Source organism: Heterodontus francisci, chromosome 23 (genome assembly GCF_036365525.1).
Source record: "Heterodontus francisci isolate sHetFra1 chromosome 23, sHetFra1.hap1, whole genome shotgun sequence".
Classification (NCBI taxonomy): domain Eukaryota; kingdom Metazoa; phylum Chordata; class Chondrichthyes; order Heterodontiformes; family Heterodontidae; genus Heterodontus; species Heterodontus francisci.
Genome location: NC_090393.1, coordinates 2,647,162 through 2,671,593, shown reverse-complemented (window position 1 = coordinate 2,671,593; position 24,432 = coordinate 2,647,162). Strand labels below are relative to the sequence as shown.

General features: G+C 43.6%; 1 protein-coding gene across 4 annotated transcripts; it reads left to right on the top strand.

Annotated features, from left to right (window-relative positions):
- The first annotated feature begins 1,155 nt into the window (after window positions 1-1,155).
- tmed2 (transmembrane p24 trafficking protein 2) lies at window positions 1,156-19,216 on the top strand. 4 transcript variants are annotated; one of them, XM_068054516.1, is made up of 5 exons: window positions 1,156-1,421; window positions 10,801-10,993; window positions 13,026-13,046; window positions 13,942-14,049; window positions 18,884-19,216. In XM_068054516.1, the coding sequence occupies exons 1-5, from the start codon at window positions 1,236-1,238 to the stop codon at window positions 18,946-18,948; spliced, it is 573 nt and encodes a 190-aa protein (XP_067910617.1). In that variant the 5' UTR covers window positions 1,156-1,235; the 3' UTR covers window positions 18,949-19,216. The 4 variants fall into 4 exon arrangements, with proteins under 4 accessions (XP_067910617.1, XP_067910618.1, XP_067910615.1 ...); XM_068054517.1 differs by lacking the exon at window positions 18,884-19,216 and adding an exon at window positions 15,936-16,201; XM_068054514.1 differs by having other exon boundaries at window positions 1,160-1,421; window positions 16,226-19,060.
- The last annotated feature ends 5,216 nt before the right edge of the window (window positions 19,217-24,432 follow it).

Here is a 24,432-nt window from a genome sequence, read left to right as displayed (position 1 = left end):
TCGGGTTGGGTTCTTTTTAATTTTTTTTAAATTTAGAGATACAGCACTGAAACAGGCCCTTCGGCCCACCGAGTCTGTGCCGACCATCAACCACCCATGTTATACTAATCCTACACTAATTCCATATTCCTACCACATCCCCACCTGTCCCTATATTTCCCTACCACCTACCTATACTAGGGGCAAGTTATAATGGCCAATTTATCTATCAACCTGCAAGTATTGGCATATGGGAGGAAACCGGAGCACCCGGAGGAAACCCACGCAGACACAGGGAGAACTTGCAAACTCCACACAGGCAGTACCCAGAATTGAACCCAGGTCGCTGGAGCTGTGAGGCTGCGGTGCTAACCACTGCGCCACTGTGCCGACCTGAGCATGCCTTTAGTGCAGCCCTCCTTTGGTACAGCCCCTCCAACTGTACAGTGCTCCCTCAGTACTGACCCTCCAACTGTGCAGCACTCCCTCAGTAATGACCCTCCAATAGTGCAGCATTCCCTCAGTACTGACCCTCCGACAGTACAGCGCTCAATCAGTACTGACCCTCCGACAGTGCAGCATTCCCTCAGTACTGACCCTCCGACAGTGCAGCACTCCCTCAGTACTGACCCTCCGACAGTGCAGCACTCCCTCAGTCCTGACCCTCCGACAGTGCAGCACTCCCTCAGTACTGACCCTCCGACAGTGCAGCACTCACTCCCTTGGTTCTCCACAAGGACACATGGAGGGTCGGCCTAGATTCTGTGCTCAAGTCTCTGGGGTGTTTCTTGAACCCACAACCTTCTGACTCAGAGGCAAGATTATTAACAACTGAGCCAGGGCTATACTCTATTTAAGTAAGGAGAGTGGAATTAACCTGTCTGCGATAGTAAATGGTTTGGGGAGCATGGAGAGTAGGATTAGATATAGAAATTAGCCAATGGACAATCTCCAGTATGATGTCAACCTCAGTACAGATGTCGGACAATCAACATCAAAAGGCGCAGGCGCAGAACGGGACGTCTGGTCGGCGTACCTGCGCAGTATGCGGTGGTGTTTGGATGGGCGCGCAGGACGGGACGCCAGGTGGGCGCACCTCCGCAGTATGCGTTGGAATTCGGCTGGGCGCGCAGGCGCAGTGCGGACCGGTGGGTGAGCGGGTGCGCAGGTGCAGTGCGGACCGGCGGTTGACGTGACGTGGCAGAAGGTGAGGCGGGCTCGGCGCGGCGCGGCGTGGACAGGCCGCGGCTCTGAAGATGTTGACGCTAAGCGAGTGCTCGGTGTTGCTCGGCCTCCTCACCTACTTGTGTGGCGCTTCGGCCTACTTCGTTAGCATAGATGCGCACGCTGAGGAGTGTTTCTTCGAGAAGGTCACGTCCGGCACCAAGATGGGGTTGATCTTCGAGGTGGCCGAGGGCGGCTTCCTGGACATCGATGTGGAGGTAAGCGAGAGACCGGCGCCTACTAGGCCTCGGGCCCACCTCAGCTGGACGGAAGGAGAGTCCGTGAGACCCATCAGTCCACGTCGTGCAGCCTGAGGATTGCCCGGGTCCCCGTGGGTTATTGATTGACCTGCCCCCTTACTCGATCAAGGGCCACTCTTAGCTGGGTTTGTTATGAAATAAAGTCCGCTGCTGTCGCCAGGCAGCAGTTAAGGAGAAGGCCTCAATCCTGGATCTGGGATAAACCCTCCAGTCACTAGATAGTCGTCTGTTCAACTAATATGCATTTTATATATATCTATATATATATATGTATACATAATGAGTGTCTTAATGTGTATTGTAGAAAAGTATGTCTGGGCCATATGGCGGGATTGACAGGATGAGGTGGTTTTCCTGTAAAATATTAAATACGTTTCTGAATGGATTGCAGATGCTTTCTGTTCATATCTGTATTTAAAATGTTTAGATTCTGTTGGATGTGACGTTGACTACTTTGAAACTTTAACTCATAATGACTATGATCAGTTATCTGTTCGTTTATGTGGCTTTTCACCATAAAACATAGAGGCTAGGCTAAATGATCTCCTGTGTTGTATGATTCTTCGATAATGAAATTTATGAAGGGAGTGTCCATTTGTTTAAAATTGCATGTGGCAAAGGGAGAGGTACTTTTTGTGCCTGGGAATGTTCTTTTGGTAGGGAAGGGTTAAAGTCTAAAGACACGTAGATTCCATCACGTTAATTTGTAGAAGAGTTTGAGATACACCAAGAAGTTTTTCCACAGCTGTTGTGTCCCAGATACTGAGAACATGCCTCATGATTGGCTTAACATCGCCATGTGAAAGAAAATTGAAAATAGTTTTAATTGTACAGTAGTTGGCTTCGCAAATCCAAACTTTAAAAAAAGAACAAATATGTTTGTCTTCTGTTGAGGTTTTGGCAAGTAGCTGATATGGACATTTTTGTTCGCCCTTCCATTCATTTTCTGGATAATTCATCTGCTGTGTATTTGCAGCATTTTCTGTTTCTATTTCACTTAGATTATGAGCATGAATGTGCCAGTGATCAGAATTTAGTGCAGAATTATTGTTGCTGGCAGTGAGAGATAACAGCACATTGGTGAGCTAGTTCATTGTTCAGGTATGGGGTTGAATAGGACCAGGTTGACATTTTTGGTCGAGTTAATGCATTTACCTTGCTTGGACAAACATGGTTATTTTGTTGAGATCTGTAAGTCAAATTAGTGAGCAAAATGCAGGTAAAGTGTTTTGCGCGCCTAACACTGGTCATCTTTGCAAAGCTCTTTACTGAGGCCATTTGCAGAGCAAAACCTACATCAATCCTGCTCAGATGTTAATTGCGAAAGTGTCTCATTTTCTGTGTTTCAGTTCTGTTTTTGTCGAAAGACTGTGTGATAAATCACTTAATTCATAATCAGGCAGTTATTTTTATGAACAGTATATTGAAAATTTGATCAGTATCAACATTTGTGTGGTTACAGAAACAGCAGGAAATGAACAACAGGCCCATCTATATTTAAAAAGAGAAGATGGCTCAATGTTCGGGTGGAGACTCAGAACTGTTTCATAGTCAGGATCTTACAATGCAGAAGGAACCATTCTAGCCTATCATGCCTGCACCAGTGCTTTCAAAGAGCCATTCACTTAGCCCCATTGTTGTTCTCTTTCCCCATACCCTTATAATGTCTTCCCCCATGCCACCAAATATTTATCCACTTCCCTGTTAACAGCAGTTGTGGATTCTGCTTGTACTATTATTTCTGGTAGAGCAGCTCATGTCCTAATAATTTGCATTAAAAAGTATTTCTGGATGATCCATGTTTATACAATTACACATTAATGCTGGCCCTATAAATACTTGAATTGTGTGATAAAGCCTTAACATTTCTGTCTGTGTAAATGTAAAATGCTCCATTTATGTTGGTTCACGTTTTAAAAATATTTAGTTAATTTGCATGACTGGGGTTTGTGAGAAATGGTGTTCTGTGCTGTCTCCTCTCAAACTATATTGCTTTCAACTTTTTAAAATTTAGACGCACAGCGAGTGCAAAGTTCCTTGCCGATTGGCAATCCTGTGTAGCTTTCCCACCATTTTAATCTTAAAGGTTGACTTTCAGGGTTAAAAAGTGAGAGTCCAACATCCTGGAGCATCAGCAGTGATGATTGTTTTAAGGTGACCTCTGAAAATCATTGTAAATACTGGTCAACGTCCCTGGGAAATGTGCAAGAAGTGAGGCCCAAATCTAGTGTTCAGGTGAAGTGAGAATAGTTATTTGGTAGTATGGAACTTGAGTATTGCTGAAAAAGAGACATGTTGTCAAAGTTTTTCATTTTGCACTCATCAGGACAGACGCAAGAGTGCCAAATTTCAAAGGGACCAACAATTTATACTGCATGAGAAAAAGATGCTGATTGGTTGGCAAGTTGACTCTGGTCAGGGCGTTGTAATGGATAATGCAGCATGGAACTATTGTCCCCCACGTTTTTTGTTTAATTCAACAAAGGCGCAATGCCTGGACATATCTAACTTCTAGCAAGCGTAAGTGAGTCACATTGCGAGCCTGACTGATAATCATAGATTGGTTGTAAGTGTAATTCTTGGCAGACTCAGGATTGTTCAGTAAGTCCTGTCCAATTGTGGAATCACATCTAACATTAGACTTCTTTTTTGTTTCATGGGATGTGGCTGGCACTGGGAAGGGCAGCATTTGTTGTCCATCCCATATCCCTAAAAAAGGCAATATATTTCCATGTCAAGATGGTGTGTGGCTTGGAGGGGAACTTGCAGGTGGTGGTGTTCCCACGCATCTGCTGCCCTCCTTTTAGGTGGAAGAGGTCGCAGGTTTGGAAGGTGCTGTCGAAGGAGTCTCGGCGAGTTGATGCAGTGCATCCTGTATGTGGTACATGCTACTGCCACTGTGCGTAGGTGATGGAGGGAGTGAATGTTGAAGGTGGTGGATGAGGTGCCAATCAAGCGGGCTGTTTTGTCCTGGATGGTGTTGAGCTTCCTGAGAGTTGATGGAGCTGCATCCATCCAGGCAAGTGGAGAGTATTCCATCACACTTCTGACATGTGTCTTGTAGATGTGGATAGGCTTTGGGGAGTCAGAAGGTGAGTTACTCACTGCAGAATTCCCAGTCTCTGATCTGCTCTTGTCGCCACGGTATTTATGTGGCTGGTCCAGTTCAGTTTCTGGTCAGTGGTAACCCCCATGATGTTGAGAGTGGGGGATTCAGCAATGGTAATGCTGTTGAATGCCAAGAGGAGATGGTTAGATTCTTGTTGGAGAGCATCATTGCCTGGCACTTGTGTGACACAAATGTTACTTGCCACTTATCAGAATGTTGTCTAGGTCTTGCTGCATAGGGACACAGACTGCTTCAGTATCTGATGAGTTGCAAATGGTACTGAGCATGGTTTAATAATCAGCAAACATCTCTACTTCTGATCTTAAAATGGAGGGCAGGTCATTGACGAAGCAGTTGAGGATGTTTGAGCCTAGAACACTACACTGAGGAACTCGTGCAACAATGTCCTGGAACTGAGATGATTGGCTTCCAATAATCGCAACTATCTTCCTTTGTGCTAGTATGATTCCAACCAGTGGATAGCTTTCCCTTGATGCCCATTGACTTCAATTTGGCTAGGGCTTCTTGATATCAAGGGCAATCACTCTCACCTGACCTCTTGTGTTCTGAGTTCTGAAATTACGTGCTGGTTGAGTATGGTCAGTACTGTCCCTATTGCGAATAGCCGAAGGGACATGCTGTTTGACACAATCCACCAGTTGTTGGAACATACGGCCTATGTGCCTGGCATCACATTGACACTGGAATTCATAGACCACATTACTCATTTGTGTGGTAGGCAGAACGTCTGGTGGATCATATCAAACAGCACGTCCCTTCGGCTGTTCGCAATAGGCAGAGTACCAACCATCCTCAATCAGCCCATATTTGCAAAACTCAACGTAATGTCTAGCGTTAAATGTGATTCCTGGATTGGATAGCACTTACTGAACAATCCCAAGTGTGTTAAGAATTCCACCAGCAACCAATTTAAGATTCAGTCGGGCTCGCAAAGTGGCTCACTTGCGCTTACTAGAAGCTACATATATTCATATTCATATATACACAGGGACCGCGGTTGTGCCTTTTTTGAATTAAACAAAAGCGTGGCGGACAATCGTTCCCTGCTGCATTCTCCATGGCCATGCCTCAACCAATCAGAGTAGACTTGCCAACCAATCAGCACCTTTTCCTCATGCGTTATAAGTTGTTGCTCCCTTTGAAATTTGGCATTCTTGCGTTTGACCTGACCAGTGCAAGACGAAAAGCTTCGACAGCATGTCTTTTTTGTCAGCAATACTGAGGTGAAAATAGTTGGACCAGTGTGTGTAATTCAGTCCCCATTTTAGGGTTGTGCATTCTGTCCTGATTGCATAGAATTATACAGCATAGCATGAAGTCCACCATGTCTGTGCTGCCTCTCTGAATTAGTCCCACTCCCCTGCTGTTTCCACACAGCCCTTCACATTTTTCCTTTTCAAGTGTTTATCCAATTCACTTTCAAAAGGTACTATTGAATTTACTTCTACCACTGTTCCAGACAACGCATTCCAGATCACAACTCGCTACCTAAAGATGAAAAATCTCCATCTTCCCTCTGGTTGCACTGTAAATTCCAAAGTTCACCTTTTGCCTTTGCAAGTTGTCACACTGTAATTCCACTCTCCTGATAGTATGGGTGCTGCAGTGCCACTACTGGTAGGAGAGTGGAATTAGTGTGGCAAGGCTACGTAGGCAGGTTACATTATAAATGTGGAGATGGAACTTTTAATATAAGAAGTTGACTGCATGCAGGTGGAAGATTTTTAAAGTACTGCGATGTATATATGCACAGCTAATGACTGTTTTCCTGGAGGCTGGCTAAGTAGGACATCTTTGGGGTTGAAGTGGTTACAAGATGACAACTGTGGCAATAAAAACGGTGCTCTTGCAGACTTGGAAATCCAATACCTGGTGGACAGGTGACCAGCACTACAGGATGCTGGTGATTGAACAACCAGCTTTTCTCACTAATGGAGCCTAGAAAGTTAAACTTGTCACTGGGGGTTGGGATTCTTCCTAATCAGTGACAGGTAATTGTGTAAACCAGCGTCTGATCTAGTTGAGTGAACAAGTGGCAGGAGTTTGGTGGGTTGTGTGGTTTTCATGAGTTAAACTCCCATGACAACCCCTGCATACACATGGAGGCTCATAACCATTGGCTTTGGCAGTTTGGGCGTGTCTCTTTGTGTAGAGAGTGTGTTCAGTCAACCAAACTACCTGTGAGGGTGGCGCAGTGGTTAGCACCATGGCCTCACAGCTCCAGCGACCCAGGTTCGGTTTTGGGTACTGCCTGTGCGAAGTTTGCAAGTTCTCCCTGTGACCGCGTGGATTTCCACCGGGTGCTCAGGTTTCCTCCCACAGCCAAAGACTTGCAGGTTGAAAGGTAAATTGGCCATTGTAAATTGCCCCTAGTGTAGGTAGGTGGTAGGAGAATTGTGGGGATGTGGTAGGGAATATGGGATTAATATAGGATTAGTATGACTCATGGCCCTCCTGCCTTGGGCGCTATGGCATTGGAAGGATGAATGAGAATGGACAGAGACTGCTTGAGTTGTGTACCTATCATAACCTCTGCATCACCAACTTGTTCTTTCACACTAAACCCTGTCACCAGGTTTCTTGGAGGCACCCAAGATCACGTCGTTGGCACCAGCTGGACCTCATCGTCACAAGGCGAGCCTCCTTAAACTGTGTTCAAATCACACGCAGCTTCCACAGTGTGGACTGCGACACCGACCGCTCCCTGGTGTGCAGCAAGGTTAGACTCAAACCAAAGAAGCTGCATCACTCCAAGCAGAAGTGCCACCCGCGCATCAACACGAGCAGAATTTCTTATCCACAGCTGTTAAAAAAATTTCTAAATTCACTTGAAAAAGCCCTTCCAAACACTCCCACAGGGGATGCAGAGACCAAGTGGGACCACATCAGAGACGGCATCTATGAGTCAGCCATGACCACCTATGGCAAACGTGTGAAGCGGAATATAGACTGGTTTCAATCTCATTTTGAAGAGCTGGAACCTGTCATAGCCGCTAAGCGCATTGCACTGCTGAACGACAAAAAAGCCCCCAGCAAGTTAACATCCGTAGCACTTAAAGTAGCCAGAAGCGCTGCACAAATGACTACTGGCAACACCTATGCAGTCGTATTCAGCTGGCTTCAGACACCGGAAACATCAGAGGAATGTATGATGGCATTAAGAGAGCTTTTGGGCCAACCATCAAGAAGATCGCCCCACTCAAATCTAAATCAGGGGACACAATCACTGACCAACGCGAGCAAATGGACCGCTGGGTTGAGCACTACCTAGAACTGTACTCCAGGGAGAATGTTGTCACTGAGACCGCCATCAACGATGCCCAGCCTCTGCCAGTCATGGCTGAGCTGGACATACAGCCGCCAAAATCGGAACTCAGTGATGCCATTGATTCTCTAGCCAGCGGAAAAGCCCCTGGGAAGGACGGCATTACCCCTGCATTAATCAAGAGTGCTAAGCCTGCCATACTCTCCGCACTCTACGAACTGCTTTGCCTGTGCTGGGACGAGGTAGCAGTACCACAGGACATACGCGATGCCAATATCATCACCCTCTATAAAAACAAAGGTGACCGCGGTGACTGCAACAACTACTGTGGAATCTCCCTGCTCAACATAGTGGGGAAAGTCCACTCGAGTCGCTTTAAACAGGCTCCAAAAGCTGGCCGAGCGTGTCTACCCTGAGGCACAGTGTGGCTTTCGAGCAGAGAGATCGACCATTGACATGCTGTTCTCCCTTCGTCAGCTGCAGGAGAAATGCTGCGAACAACAGATGCCCCTCTACGTTGCTTTCATTGATCTCACCAAAGCCTTTGACCTCGTCAGCAGACGTGCTCTCTTCAGACTACTAGCAAAGATCGGATGTCCACCAAAGCTACTAAGTATCATCACCTCATTCCATGACAATATGAAAGGCACAATTCAGCATAGCGGTGCCTCATCAGAGCCCTTTCCTATCCTGAGTTGCGTGAAACAGGGCTGTGTTCTTGCACCTACACTGTTTGGGATTTTCTTCTCCCTGCTGCTCTCACATGCGTTCAAGTCTTCAGAAGAAGGAATTTTCCTCCACACAAGATCAGGTGGCAGGTTGTTCAACCTTGCCCGTCTAAGAGCGAAGACCAAAGTACGGAAAGTCCTCATCAGGGAACTCCTCTTTTCTGACGATACTGCACTAACATCTCGCACTGAAGAGCGTCTGCAGAGTCTCATCGACAGGTTTGCGGCTGCCTGCAACGAATTTGGCCTAACCATCAGCCTCAAGAAAACGAACATCATGGGACAGGACGTCAGAAATGCTCCATCCATCAATATCGGCGACCACGCTCTGGAAGTGGTTCAAGAATTCACCTACCTCGGCTCAACTATCACCAGTAACCTGTCTCTCGATGTAGAAATCAACAAGCGCATGGGAAAGGCTTCCACTGCTATGACCAGACTGGCCAAGAGAGTGTGGGAAAATGGCGCACTGACACGGAACACAAAAGTCCGAGTGTATCAAGCCTGTGTCCTCAGTACCTTGCTCTATGGCAGCGAAGCCTGGACAACGTATGTCAGCCAAGAGCGACGTCTCAATTCATTCCATCTTCGCTGCCTCCAGAGAATACTTGGCATCAGGTGGCAGGACCGTATCTCCAACACAGAAGTCCTCGAGGCGGCCAACATCCCCAGCTTATACACACTACTGAGTCAGCGGCGCTTGAGATGGCTTGGCCATGTGAGCCGCATGGAAGATGGCAGGATCCCCAAAGACACATTGTACAGCGAGCTCGCCACTGGTATCAGATCTGCCGGCCGTCCATGTCTCCGCTTTAAAGACGTCTGCAAACGCGACATGAAGTCCTGTGACATTGATCACAAGTCGTGGGAGTCATTTGCTAGCGATCGCCAGAGCTGGCGGGCAGCCATAAAGGCGGGGCTAAAGTGTGGCGAGTCGAAGAGACTTAGCAGTTGGCAGGAAAAAAGACAGAGGCGCAAGGGGCGGCGCAGTGGTTAGCACCGCAGCCTCACAACTCCAGCGACCTGGGTTCAGTTCTGGGTACTGCCTGTGCGGAGTTTGCAAGTTCTCCCTGTGTCTGCGTGGGTTTCCACCGGGTGCTCCGGTTTCCTCCCACCTCCAAAAGACTTGCAGGTTGATGGGTAAATTGGCCATTGTAAATTGCCCCTAGTGTAGGTAGGTGGTAGGAGAATGGTGGGGCTGTGGTAGAGAATATGGGATTAATGTAGGATTAGTATAAATGGGTGATTGTTGGTCGGCACAGACTCGGTGGGCTGAAGGGCCTGTTTCAGTGCTGTATCTTTTTAAAAAAAAAGAGGAGAGCCAATTGTGTAACAGCCCCGGCAACCAATTTTTTCTGCAGCATCTGTGGAAGTCTGTCACTCGAGTATTGGCCTTTATAGCCACTCCAGGTGCTGCTCCACAAACCACTGACCACCTCCAGGCGCTTACCCATTGTCTCCCGAGACAAGGAGGCCAAAGAAGAAGTATAAATGGGTGGTTGATGGTTGGCAGAGACTCGGTGGGCCGAATGGCCTGTTTCAGTGCTGTATCTCCCTATGACTATGGATGTGTCAGTGGTTTGGTTTGAAGACTCTCGGTTATGGGTTTTCTTGCATGTCAGATCTGTAGCCTTTCCAAAAATGTGCTTATGGGGTTTCTTGCACAGCTGTGATTTCTACATTTTTAAAGCACGATATACAGTTGCCGCTCTGAATATATTCAAATGATTTGGGAATTGTACTTCTAACCACTTCATTGCAGCCAGACACATGTACACACTTCCCCCTCCTGCCCAATAGCCTAGTGGTAAGGGGTGTGGTATAGTCCACGTGGATCATGCAAGGTCTCAGCTCTGATCCTCGTCTTTGTTGATTTCAGCCAAGGCAGCAGTTGGGGTGCTACAGCTGACCTACAGAGGGGAAAATGAGGATTCCCACTGTTGGCAGAGTTTACTATTAATTAAGCCTTGTAATAAAATTTGATGATTTCAATCTCCATTAAGCAGTTTAGATGGCTAGTTGGGGCAGTGACAAAAGTTTGCATCATATTACATGTGTGGAAGTTGTACATCTTTTATTATCAGTGCTTATTGTGTGTTATGCCCTTTTGGAGATGAAGAAAATGTATAATTTCTTCCCATGAATACGTAAAAATAAGTTTCACGCTTGCCAGAACTTGATGTAGTCAGAGATATTTCATTTTGTTTTCTGCAGATTACAGGACCAGATGGCAAAAATATTTATAAGGGAGACCGGGAGTCCAGTGGGAAGTACACATTTGCTGCGCACATGGATGGAACATATAAATTCTGTTTTAGCAACAGAATGTCCACGATGACCCCCAAGATAGTGATGTTCACTATCGACATTGGAGAGGCACCGAAAGGCCATGACATGGAGACAGAAGGTGAGATTTTATACTTGTTGGGAGGGGACAGAGATTTGTAACACTTGAGGGGCAAATGTTGGATATTTGCTTTTTAGTTAACTGGGGTCATTGAGAATTAGAGCAGCACACAGTGAAACGTTTCTCCACATTTGGGGTATTACACGAGGCTTGAGGTTAACTTTTTTTTCCTGCCTAAATTAAAAGGCAAATTTTGCAACAATTGAACATTCTTGTGTTGTAGGTGAAGTTGAAAAGAAATAGGTTTTGTCTGTCAAAGCTCATTTCCCCCTCCCCCACCCCCCCAGCAGCATTGTGATACTCACTATCACCCTTCTGCACTGTGACACATTTGCTTTCACTGCCCTGCATGTTGGGCTAATGTCCTTAGCTGTTACTCGTTGATAAATTATTCCAAAACAATTTCACTGAGTAAAGTTCTTCTGCTCTGATTTAATTTCACTTTTTAACCAATATCAATTTATAGCCTTAGTACTACTTTGCTGATTTAGTTTGAAGTAATATTCTGGGTTTGTGTTAAATATGCATTTAATACTTTATATTCCTTGATATGGTTCCTGTCCTTTTAGCACCTTCTAGACTATAGTCTAAACTCCTCTAATCTTGCCCTACAGATTCTCACATTTTCACGGAGTCCGTTATTCTTGCTCTTTTTTTGTGCTCACTACAGTGCGTACTACATGCTTTTGGTGTTGTAGTGACTTTATATGGATTTGTAGATACAGATTTCACTATTTTACAGTGACCATTGTCTTCAATCTGCTTTAATCTGTTTCCTTTTCTTTGTAGCCAGTTTCTCACTTCTCTCTGTGTGATGCACTTGAAATTTTCACTGCTACTGCAAGAACAGTGAAAGCAAAGCACCAAAGCTTCCTATGAATTATAAAACAATATTTTAAATTAATTTATTGCCCATCCCTAGTTGCCCTGAGACTCTTCTAACCACTTCAGAGAATGGTTTGATACAACTGACCGGCTTGCTAGGCTTACTTCAGAGGCAGTTTAAGAGTCAACCACATTGTTGTGGGACTGGAGTCATATACAGGCCCAGACTGTTGGGTCCAGAAATGTCCCTAAAGAGAATTATTGAACAAGTTGGGTTGTTACAACAACCAGTAGCTTCATGCTGACTTTTACTGGTGCCATCACTTGATTTCCAGGTTTTTTAAAATTAGAAAATGCTTTAATTGAAGTGTACCAAGGATATCCATGTGCCTGGTAGAATTCCACATGTGCACATCTGTAATCTTAATGTGATGGAGGATTATTCTATGTTGTACACTGAGCTTTGTTCAGTGGGATAATTAGAGATTAAACACAATGGGGATGACATTTTAAAACCGGTGTGAAATGCTGCAGATATATTCAAATTTATTTTCACTGTTTATTTCTTCAGGTGTAGCATTTTCTGGCCCATTATGTGAAGAGAAACGTTAGCTCATGCTTGAAAGTGCCAGTGTCAAAGGAAAAGTATAATGAACTGGTTAAACGCAACTGCTCTGAGCCTAAGGCTGCAGAGAATTCATAATCTTCAAGGTTTCCCTTGTGTGTGTCTGCACTATGGACAGAGAACACATTTAAAAACTTTCTACTGCCACTTGAGAAACCTGTTTTATTCTGGTCGTCATCATTATTTCTTTTGTTTGGCATCTTAAGTCTCCTGTTTCTTTTATAGTTTTGAAGCTGCACATTACAATATTCTACTCTACGTAATCGTTTGTGCTTAGATTGTCGGAGCTTTTATAACCTGTGCAAGTGCTTCCGGGACTCTGGAACATGGGTCTTGAGCAACCAGCTAATGTTAAATTGCTGAGACAATTAAGGGCAGAGCTTGTGTTGGTGGTCCTGGGGCCACTGGTCTCTGTCTGTCACAGCAGGTCTTGCAGTGGCACATGACCCACACTTCTGGAGCCCAGAGGTACTGGTGCAATATAAAAGTACCTTGTTTTTCACTTTGTTCCCCTACTGCTTACTGTTCCTTTACTTTGAACTTTTATTTATCCCGTGTCCTTCTGTTTATCCTTTCCTTCAGGTGGTGGGGATACTTGGGATGGTATGTCAACCAGTAAACATTTTTAATGCGTCTTTCTGCTGTCTCTTTATCTTTGTTTTGTAGTTTCCTTAAACTCCTGGCTAATGCAAAAATAGGCTTTTGAAACCTCTTTTGTATTTGTGAATGAATTCTTTGCAACTCCATTGTAGGAATCATAGTGTCAATCTTTCCATTGTTGTGTAATGGCTGTTTGTGCTAACGATACTAACCCAGGATTTAGGCAGAGTTTGAAAATGGGGAGTTGCTGCTGACATTTTGGAAGCGTTTACAGTAAAACTACACGGCAACCAGCTGTATAATCTTGCTTAACTTTCACCTTAAACCACAGCTATAGCCATTAGTGGGTTTGACAGTGGAATCTTGGGTCACTTTTGAGTGTTTATTTTTAAATTGTGACCATTTAACAGGGACTGTTGCTTTTTGTACTCTAAAGCGATAGAATATTTACTGCAGTCTTAATACTCAGATTAATAAATATTCTTTTGCTGCTCATTGATTTTGGTATCTCACTAAAACAATCTCAAAATATGCTTTAATTTTTAAGCCTTGAACAGCAGAGGGGGAATGTCACCATAACACCAATCAGATACTGTGCACTGCAGCTGTATCTGGTTTTTTTTTGAGCCATTTGTATTTTGCAACAGATTTGAAACTTGTGCTTGCCTGTTGAAAAAGTGTGATATTCTACCTTCCAAAATTGTCCCTTTAACTTTTTTCATTTTACATAATTTTCAAGTCTAATTCGCGATTGGTCTTGCTAGTCATTTTTGAGAGAGCACTTGCAAGTTTTGGAGCTTCAGAAAGTTGGCTGTTTGCTACGAGGAATGGCTTTAATGACTGAACATAATGGTGCATAATGGAGGAGGTTGCACGCTGATGTTGTTTGTTCATAAAGCTCACCAGAACAAGTTGGAAGAGATGATCAATGAACTGGCTGTGGCCATGACAGCGGTGAAGCATGAACAGGAGTACATGGAAGTGCGTGAAAGGATACACAGAGCAAGTATGTAAACCACTTTGTCTTTGTGCCATGTTTTGCTCTCTTCCGGGGGTTGTGACCTCTCCTGGTGCCCTTTGGTACCAGGCCTTGAGTGGGTGGTCTGTTTCATATGAGTCATTGCAGCTGAGCCCAATTCTGTCCACGTAGGCAGTGTCACTGGTTGACTGTCAGGGTGGGAACACAAACTGATTCTCCTGTCCCACTCTAAGGGTGCTGCTTCGTTTGAGATCAGCTAATGGCACACCCTGAGGATCAAAGCGCAGACCTATTGGTCTGCATGGCTGAGACGCTTGCTGCCCTCCGGTTTGTTTCATGTCTCACCATGTAGTGGACTTGGGTTCGCACCATTAACTCCTCAATTTTGTTCATTCGTTCTCAGGATGTGAGTGATGATGGCTAGGCCACATTTATTGCCCAGTCCTACTTTGAGGGTGTTAAGAGTCAACCTTATAGTGTGGGATTGAAGTCATGTGGGGCAAAGCAAGTTCACCTGAGGCAGATGGATTTCAGTTAGCAAATACGAGGTTATTCACTTTGAACCAAAAATGGATAGAACAGGGTACTTTCTAAATGGTGAAAAGCTAGAAACAGTGGAGGTTCAAGTACATAGATCATTAAAATGTCAAGAACAGGTACAGAAAATAATCAAACAGGCTAATGGAATGCTGGCCTTTATATCTTTAGGGCTAGAATACAAGGGATAGAAATCATACTTCAGCTATACAAAGCCCCAGTTAGACCACACCTGGAGTTACTGTGAGTAGTTCTGGGCACCACACCTTAGAACGATATATTGGCCTTGGAGTGAGTGCAGTGTAGATTTATAAGAATAACTAGACTTCAAGGGTTAAATTACGAGGAGAACAAATTAGGGTTGTATTCCCTGGTATTTTGATGGTTCAGGGGTAATTTGATCAAAGTTTTCACGATATTAAGAGGAACTAATGGGTAGATAGAGAGAAACTATTTCCACTAAAATAAAAGCAAAATACTGCAGATGCTGGAAATAAAAACAGAAAGTGCTGGAAATACTCAGCAGGTCTGGCAGCATCTGTGGAGAGAGCATCGGAGTTAACGTTTCAGGTCTGTGACCTTTCATCAGAACTGGTGATGTTTCCTTCTATAAAGGTTGGTCGAAATTTAGAACTCTTTTCAGTAACAGCAATTGATTCTAGATCAATTGTTAATTTTAAATCTGAGATTGATGGATTTTTATTAACTAAATGTGTTGAGGATACAGGGCAAAGGCGGGTATGTGGAATTAGGTCACAGATCAGCCACGATCTCATTGAATGGCAGAACAGGCTCAAAGGGTTGAATAATCTACAAGAAATGCTGGAACCACTCGGCAGGTCTGGCAGCATCTGTGGAAAGAGAAGCAGAGTTAACGTTTCGGGTCAGTGACCCTTCTTCGGAACTCCGAAGTTCCGAAGAAGGGTCACTGACCCGAAGCGTTAACCCTGCTTCTCTTTCCACAGATGCTGCCAGACCTGCTGAGTGGTTCCAGCATTTCTTGTTTTTATTTCAGATTTCCAGCATCCGCAGTATTTTGCTTTTATTATAGTTGAATAATCTACTCCTGTTCCAATGCTCATGCGTTTCTAGGAGGTTTGACAGGTTTCCTTCCCTGAAGGATATTCGTGAACTAAATGGGTTTTTATGACAATGCGGCAGATTTCATGGTTACTTTTTCTGGTGCCGGGCCATAAATCGGCGTATTTAATAAATGCAATTTCCCAACTTGCTATGGTGGGATTTGAACTCTAAGCCTCTGGTTTGCTAGTCCAGTGCCATAAACACTAGGCTGTCGCATCATTCCGTTGAGCCCGTCATTGTTCGGAGATGATTCCTAACGGGAAGTCACTGTCTGCCCTTGTGTCCATCTTAAGAGCTCGTTACAAGATGGCAAAAAAACAAAAACACGCCATTGAAGCACTACCTGTAGGAGAATGTGACGAAGAAGGACCAAACAACCAACTTATGGTTTGAAGAAAAGGATAACAAGAATTCATGAATTGAAGTGGATGAATCGGTGTGATCTCCTGATTACAAAACACAGCTGTTAGCGATGCTTACCAATTGAAAATCTGACCTGTATGGTTTTTTTGTGATTTTGTAGTACCATTGTTAATTGTGTGACTGGGTCAGTCCTATTTATTCTATTATGTTTTCTCTGCAGTCAACGACAACACAAACAGCAGAGTGGTCCTCTGGTCTTTCTTTGAAGCTCTGGTACTAGTTGCCATGACTCTTGGACAGATCTACTACCTGAAGAGGTTTTTTGAAGTCCGGAGGGTTGTCTAGCTGCCCCAAGTAGAAGTTCAGCATCGGAACCACAATCTGAAAACTATCTGGTCACAACAGCTTTTAATACTTTGTCACTTGACTGAAAACCTTTCACACACTGTGTTAATGGTCTTCATTTACTGCTGTTTATTTAAAACCCTTTGTAGTATAATATTGGGAGTCCATGGGTTTAAAAGAATAATTTGCAGAGGTCTCAAGTTGCATTGTAGTGGATTTTTAATGCTCCAAAACAGCTCAGATCAGCTTCTAAAAGGGATCCGACTAATACATAAGCCCACCTCATGTTTTTAAAACATTTTTGTTAGTGTGTAAGCAGTTTTTGTTTGCAGTGCTGTGCATCGATCTCCCCTGCTTTTTGGAACATTAGTAGTTCCCTACAGCTATTTTTTTTTTAAAGTGGCTCTGCATTTCTGTGGAAGATTTCTGCAAATTTACAATTCGTTTAGTACCTAAGGTATAGATTTACTGTAACCCTGTCCAGCCACTTTATTGTTGTCACACCTGGTTTTCTTTCTCCTTTCATTATCTGTTTTCACCATTGGAACCAAATTTGTCTCTGGGGGTTTGTTGATTCGTTATGGATGTGGATGTTTTTATAAAAATCCATATGAATATGCTTTTTATTTGCTTTGCTGTAATTAGTTGGTAACATTGATGATGGGCTTAAACTGAACAAAAAGGAAAAGCATTAGGTGTGTGGGTTGCTGATTAAGACGTGACTGGTGTGAATAAGTTGCTTATACTTGGTCTTTTGAAAATCTTTACACTCAATTTTGTACAGTTTATTTACGGTTATGGTTTACCTTTGTGTTTAGAGGTCAACTTATATTACTTTAGGGCAGCAAACCGTAGGTCCAGCAGATGATGAAGCTCCACAACCCCACAACTTTAAGCTATCAAAGGTTTTTATTTATATTAAAAATAAAGAGAATGCTACTTGATTCTGGAAATCCAGCAGTTTAAAATAATCCTCTGTCCTATGGGTTACACAGTGGCTTGATTGCCCTGGTTTGTTAACTCCTCACTGATGACCTGATGATCTTTTTAGCGTCTAATCTTTGGCCCTGATGTGAACAATGTTTTGTTCCCATTGCTATCTTTAGTTTCTAGGCTTCAGAATGTTTGTGAAATTAATGGTAGGTGTTTCCCCATTAACTGAAGCATTCTGCATTGTAAAACCCCAGATAAAGCTCCAAGGAACAGTGAACGGATTTTGGGAGAGGGTGGGTGACATTTTTATATAAAAACAAAGTTCCAACTAACATTAACTCCAGAACGGCAGTACATTTATATATTTGAAACAATTCCAGAATTTGAATTTATGATGGAAAATTTATATTTAAATTACCATTCAGAACTGATTTTCATAGTCATTTTGAGAAGGTTGCAGGTCTTCAGTGGCTGGAAATATTATTGTATAAATAAACGTCTGTCATTTTGGACCAGGGAGCATCTGCAATGACTTGGAATTTGACTGGTCGACACTCTGCCTGGGAGGACTTTTGATGGATAAAAACTTGTGGGATTGTGCGACTTTCAAAAGAACAGGTTTATAAAACTTCACCTTTTAAAAAGAAACAGCTGTCTGCCAATTTTCAAAATGTTTCTGTAACATCACATCTTAAATGGATTGGATGTGATATGATGTAAATTAAAGTCGAAAGTGTGTCTCCAATAAAATGGCCCCAAGCCAATGAGTAATTAAGGCAACATTCTCTTTTAAAGATCTACGAGGTGCGGAGAAGCAATGGTCTTTATACGTGCTTGTATTCTGTCCTTTGTAAATGTGTTGGCACCTGTACTTGTACAGTCAGACATCATTACAGAAAATTAAATTCCAAATGATTTTTTTAAACTCAAAAGGAAACAGTATATCCATAAATATAAAAACTTGCCAAATCTTGTGATCCCATTCTTTAATAATTTCAGATGCTTTATGTGCTGTTTTATTAGACATGATCCAATGGGCTCAAACTGCTGTATCTTTCAAAAGCAGGAGCTAACCAGTGCTGTATAACTGAGAGGACCTTCCTTCCCTCCCTCCCCTGCCCCCTTCCCTTGCCGGTCCCAACCTCTGAATCACCCTCATGAGAGTGCAGATTTGTGAATAATTTTGAGCCAGTATTAACATGGTTACTGAAAGTCTGTAATTTGTCAATGGCGAGTATTATTGGTTTGGTGATCTGGTGCAGCAAGAATCACTGAGTAGACACAATGATTGTTTTATTTAGTGCCACACATGCAGTTTTACCACATCTTGTAATAAAGTTGGCCAAATTAGTTCGAATAAAAAGTAGCATGGGGAACTTGCAAATACTGGGAATCAAACAAAAATTCTAGAATTAGTGAGGAAAAACTAGTCGATGTTTGTGGGGTGGGGGCACAGTCTCAATGAAGAGCAAAACACTGATTGCTCACCGTTTCTCCTCTTTACAGATGCTAGGATTCATGCTGCAGATAAGTTGGTTTATGTAATTGGTCATTAAACAGAGCTCTGTCTATTTAATGTTTTTCAACTATTCCTGTACAGCTGCCTCCACAAAGACGCCTTGGTCTTCCAACTTTGAAAGATTCAGTACAGCGACAGGTATCTAGCTTGTGGTAACCACTCAATTGATCGAATTGATTTCCAATCCTATTTGTATTACTTTCCACAAAAGTGTACTTTCAAATGAGAAATATATGCATTAAAGTAATTTACAGTAAATTGGGACAATCCTGTTGAATTTCCTCAACCAAAATGGGGAATGGGAGGTGTCCAAACTGCATGTGGTTGTTTTTGCCGTCCTTATGTATTTTTTGGTTCTGCAGATTTCATTGCAATGGATTTTTATAAATCTGTCGCCTAAGATTTTGAAATGCATTGCTGATTTTCTTTATTCTAATAACTCCATCCTCCAGTTGCCTTGTCGGAACACATGGGTCTGGGCTATAGGACTGTTCTTTCCTCATTCAATGCTCTTATCGATCGTGAAGGTCAACTGTTCTTTCAGTGACCTTGCAATAAGAATGAAATTAACAAACTTGCAAAATCATTACATTTAATATTGGAATGATACTCTGTATGGTACAAGCCATACAGTTCAAAATGAATTTGAGCCTTGGTCTGTGTTACATTAGCTGATATCAGGGGACAGTAATGGGATCACAGCAATTGCCCTCTGCTCATGAGATAAATTAGAGTTCCTACCCTGTGACCATGTTGGAGCGTATATTGGGTGAGGATAGGATTGTGCTTGGCTGTGATGATCCTCCTCTGGTCCTAAAACCTACTGTAACTCACCTTTTGTGAATGACCACTGTAACGAGGTATTACTGGCCGTGATGGCGTTGTACCTCACCTTAAAGTTACTACTTTCAGGACAGATGGGGAGTAAATTGGGAGACTGGAAACTGAAATGAATAAGCTGACTTTCCATCACACTTTTAGAATCTGCCCTGCTCTCAAGTACTAACCCTGTGAAGCCTCATGATTATTTGTTACTGTGACTTGTTTCCCACAAACCTAGCAACCGTGCATCACTTTGGAGGACGAGTGTTCAGACCACAGGTTGTTTCTCAGCGTTTCTTGAAGTAACTGCTGTTCATTGGCGAGAGGTACAACTTTTTAAAAAAAACTTGCATTTATGCAATTTTTTAGTTGTCCCAAAGCACTTCACAGCCAATGAAGTACTTTTTTGAACTGGAGTCACTGTTGAACTATTGGAAACACAACAGCAAATTGTACATAGCAAGCTCCCACAAAACATCAATGTGATAACGACCAGATAATCTGTTTGGTTGAAGGGTAACTGTTTTCCCTAGGAAATCAGGGAGAGTTCCTCTGCCTTGAGATAAAGTGCATAGTTGGGCTCTCGTAATGTTAAAGAGATTTGATTACTGAGCCAAGCCAATATACTTCAAAATTTGAGGCTAAAAGCTCATGCTGTTTGGTCCTGTAACTTGAACCTTTGTCATGTAACTGTCCTTGCACCTGCTTTAATGCAGCCTTGCTCCATATGCTCACAAGTGGGGAACATGAGCGCTGGAAGTTAATTTCTGTAACTTTTAAAACAAAATCTTGTAATAAAGTTGCTCATTGAAGTTTACAAGATTGAATACATTCAGTAGACTTACCAATATCTCTTGGTTTGCTTTTTTTCCAAAATTCTGATCCCAATATCAAAGTGGAATCCTTTTTTACCAATCAGGTTTTGTACAGCGTGCTGTGGGAGCTGAAATGAAGCAGACCTGGACTAGCTGCTCTTTTTAATAAAATATTGAAATATTAAATAAAAATATCTGGACAACTTCTTAAATTACTTTTTCAGTCTGTAATTTTTTTTACATCCATTCTTTTGTCATCCCTTCACTCTGCTCCACAATTCCATCTCTCTAGTCCTTTCCTCCTCTTTTCCCCCCAATTCCCACTCTCTTTAAACACTACTGTGCATTATGGTATCCTGTTAGTGCCCTGTCCAGTATTTGTCAGGGCAGGATGTAGCAGGCATTTTTTTGCCCATTGGGGTACATTTGGCCGTGAAGTTCTGCAATTAACGACAACATGAGCTCTGCTCTGGATCACCTCCCCGTGTTCAGCTGTTAACTGGAGGCTCCACATACAATGGTGGACTGTAATGCCTCCACTGCTGGAAGTGTGTAATTACTGTTTTTATTCACTATGAAATGTTAGTAGTTCTGGCATAGCCAGCATTGGCCCACCCCTAATTGTCGTCGAGAAGGTGGTGGTGAGTAGCTGCCTTGAACTGCTGCAGTTTGTATGGTGCAGGTACATCCACAGTGCTGTTAGGTCGGGTGTTCCAGAGTCTTGACCCAGCAACGATGAAGGAATGGTGATATATTTCCAGTCAGTATGGTGTATGACTTGGAGGTGAAATATAGGCGGTGTTCCCATGTGCCTGTACCCTTTGGTGAAAGGGGTTGTGGATTTGAAAGGTGCTGTTGAAGAAGCCTTGGCGAGTTGCTGCTGTGCAGGTTGTAGATAGTACACACTGTGGCCATGGTGTCCTAGTGGTGGATGGGATGTTTCTTGAGTTCTTGGAGCAGACTCATCCAGGCAAGTATTCAGGAGAGTATGCCATCACACTCCTGACCTATACCTTATAGATGGTGGCTAGGCTTCGGAGAGTCAAGAGGTGAGTTACTCGCTACAGAATACTTAACTTCTGACCTGCTCTTGTAGCCACATTTATTTATGTGACTGGTGCAGTTAAATTACTGGTCATTGGTAATCCCTGGGATGTTGGTGGTAAGGGATTTGATGACGGTAATGCTATTGAATATCAAAGGGAGATGGTTAGAATTTTCTTGGAGATGGCCATTGCCGTATTACTTGCCACTTATCAGCCGAAGCCAGAATGTTGCCCTGGCTTTGCGACATGCGGGCACGGACTGCTTCAGTATCTGAGGAGTTGCAAATGGTACTGAGCACTGCAATTATTAGTGAACATCCCCACTTCTGACCTTATGGAGGGGAGGTTATTGATGAAGCAGCTGAAGATGGTTGAGCCTAACCCTTGGACACTTCTGCAACGATGTCCTGGGGCTGAAATGGTTAGCCTTCAAAAATCATAACCATCTTTCTTTGTGCTAGATATGACTCCAACCATCACACACGTGTTGCAGCACAAGAGGAGGCCATTATGCCTATTGTGTCTGCACCAGCTCTCCGAGTGAACAATCCACTTAGAACATAGAACAAAATACAGTACCGAAGGAAGCCATTCAGCCCACTGTGTCCGTGCCGGCCGAATAGGCTATCCACCCAAACTAATCCCACCTTTCAGCACCTGGTCCATAGCCTTGCAGGTTACAGCACCTTAGGTGCATGTCCAGGTACCTTTTAAAAGAATTGAGGGTTTCTGCCTCCACCACCGATCCTGGCAGTGAATTCCAGACATCCACCACCCTTTCGGTGAAAATGTTTCTCCTCATGTCCCCTCTAATCCTTCTACCAATCACCTTAAATCTGTGTTTCTTGGTGATTGACCTCCCCGCCAGGGGAAACAGGTCCTTTATGTCTACTCTATCTAGGCCCCTCATAATTTTGTACACCTCAATCAAGGCACCCTTCAGCCTCCTCAATTCCAGGGAAAACAACCCCAACCTATCCAATCTTTTCTCATAGCTGCAACCCTCAAGCCCTGGCAACATTCTTGTAAATCTCCTCTGCACTCTCTCTAGAGCAATTATGTCCTTCCTGTAATGTGGTGACCAGAACTGCACGCAATACTCCAGCTGCGGCCTAACCAGCTCTCCATGCAGCTCCAGCATCACATCCCTGTTTTTGTACTCTATACCTCGGCCAATAAAGGAAAGGAAAGCAATCCATATTCCGTCTTCACCACTCCATCTACCTGTCCTGCCACCTTCAGGGACCTGTGGACATGCCCTCCACGGTCTCTCACTTCTACCCCTCTCAATATCCTCCCGTTTATTGTATATGCCCTTGCTTTATTTGCCGTCCCCAAATGCATCACCTCACGCTTCTCAGGATTTAATTCCATTTGCCACTTTTCTGCCCACTCCGAAACCATTGATATCACGACTCTTTTTGCCTCACTATTAACTACACGGCCAATTTTTGTGTCATCAGCAAATTTCCCAATCATTCCTCCCACATTTAAGTCCAAATCAATAATATATACCGCAAACAGCAAGGGACCCAACACGGAGCCCTGTGGAACACCACTGGAAACTGCTCTCCATTCACAAAAACATTCGTCAACTCCTACCCTTTGTTTCCTGTCACTGAGCCAATTCTAGATCCAACCTGCCACCTTTCCCTGTATCCCATGGGCTTTCACTTTACTGACCAGTCTGCCATGTGGGACCTTGTCAAATGCCTAATCAGTCCTATACTACCTTTTACAACACTCTTACTATTTACATGCCTATAGAAGACTTTAGGATTCCCTTTTATAATAGCTGCCAGTCTCTCTTCATACTCTTTCTTTGCTTCTCTTCTTTGCTTTTTCACTTCCCCTCTGAACTTTCTATGTTCAGCCTGGTTCTCCACTGTATTATCTACCTGACATCTGTCATAAGCACACTTTTTCTTTTCTATCTCTTTTGTCATCCAGGGAGCTCTGGATTTGTTTGCCGTACCTTTCCCCTTCGAGGGAACATACCTTGACTGTGCCTGAACTATCTCTTCTTTGCCCATTGTTCAGCTACTGTTTTTCCTGCCAACCTTTGATTCCAATTTATTCAGCCCAAATCCATTCTTACCCCATTGAAGTTGGCTTTTCCCCCATTTAATTATTCTTACTCTGGATTGTTCTTTGTCCTTTTCCACAGCCAACCTGAACCTTATGATACAATGATCCCCTAAATGTTGTTCTACTGATACTTGATCCACTTGGCCCACCTTGTTCCCAAGAAGCAGGTCCAGTAGTGCCTTCTTTCTTGTTGAGCTGGAAACATACTGGTGTAGAAAACCAGTGGAGAGTTTTCCCCCCCAATTCCCATTGACTCACTTTTGTCAGGGCTCCTTGATGCCACACTTGGTCAGATGTTGCCTTGATGTCAAGGGCAGTAACTTTCACCTCATTTATGGATTTCAGATCTTTTGTCCGTTTTCAGATCAAGGATGTAATGAGAGCTGCAGCTGTGGTCTTGGTGGAACCCAAACTGAATATCAGTGAGCAGGTTGTTGATGAGTAGGTGCCACTTGATAGCACTGTTGATGACACCTTCCATCACTTTAGTGATGATTGAATTGAGAGAAGTCTGATGGGGGATGATAATTGGCCGGATTGGAATCGTCTCTTTTGTGGACAGGACATACTTGGACAATTTTCCACATTGTCAGGTAGATGCCAGTGTGTAGCTGTATTGGAACAGCTTGGCTAGAATTGCAGCTGGTTTTGGAGTACAAGGCTTCAGCGCTGCAGCTGTGGATGTTGTCAGGGCCCAAAGCCATGTCTGTATCCATTGTGTTCAGCCATTTCTTTTATACTCGCATGCGGTGAATCGAATTGGCTGAAGACTGGCATCTGTGATGGTGAGGATCTGAGGTGGAGACCAAGATGGATCATCCACTCAGCACTTCTGGCTGAAGATGGTTGCAAACGCTTC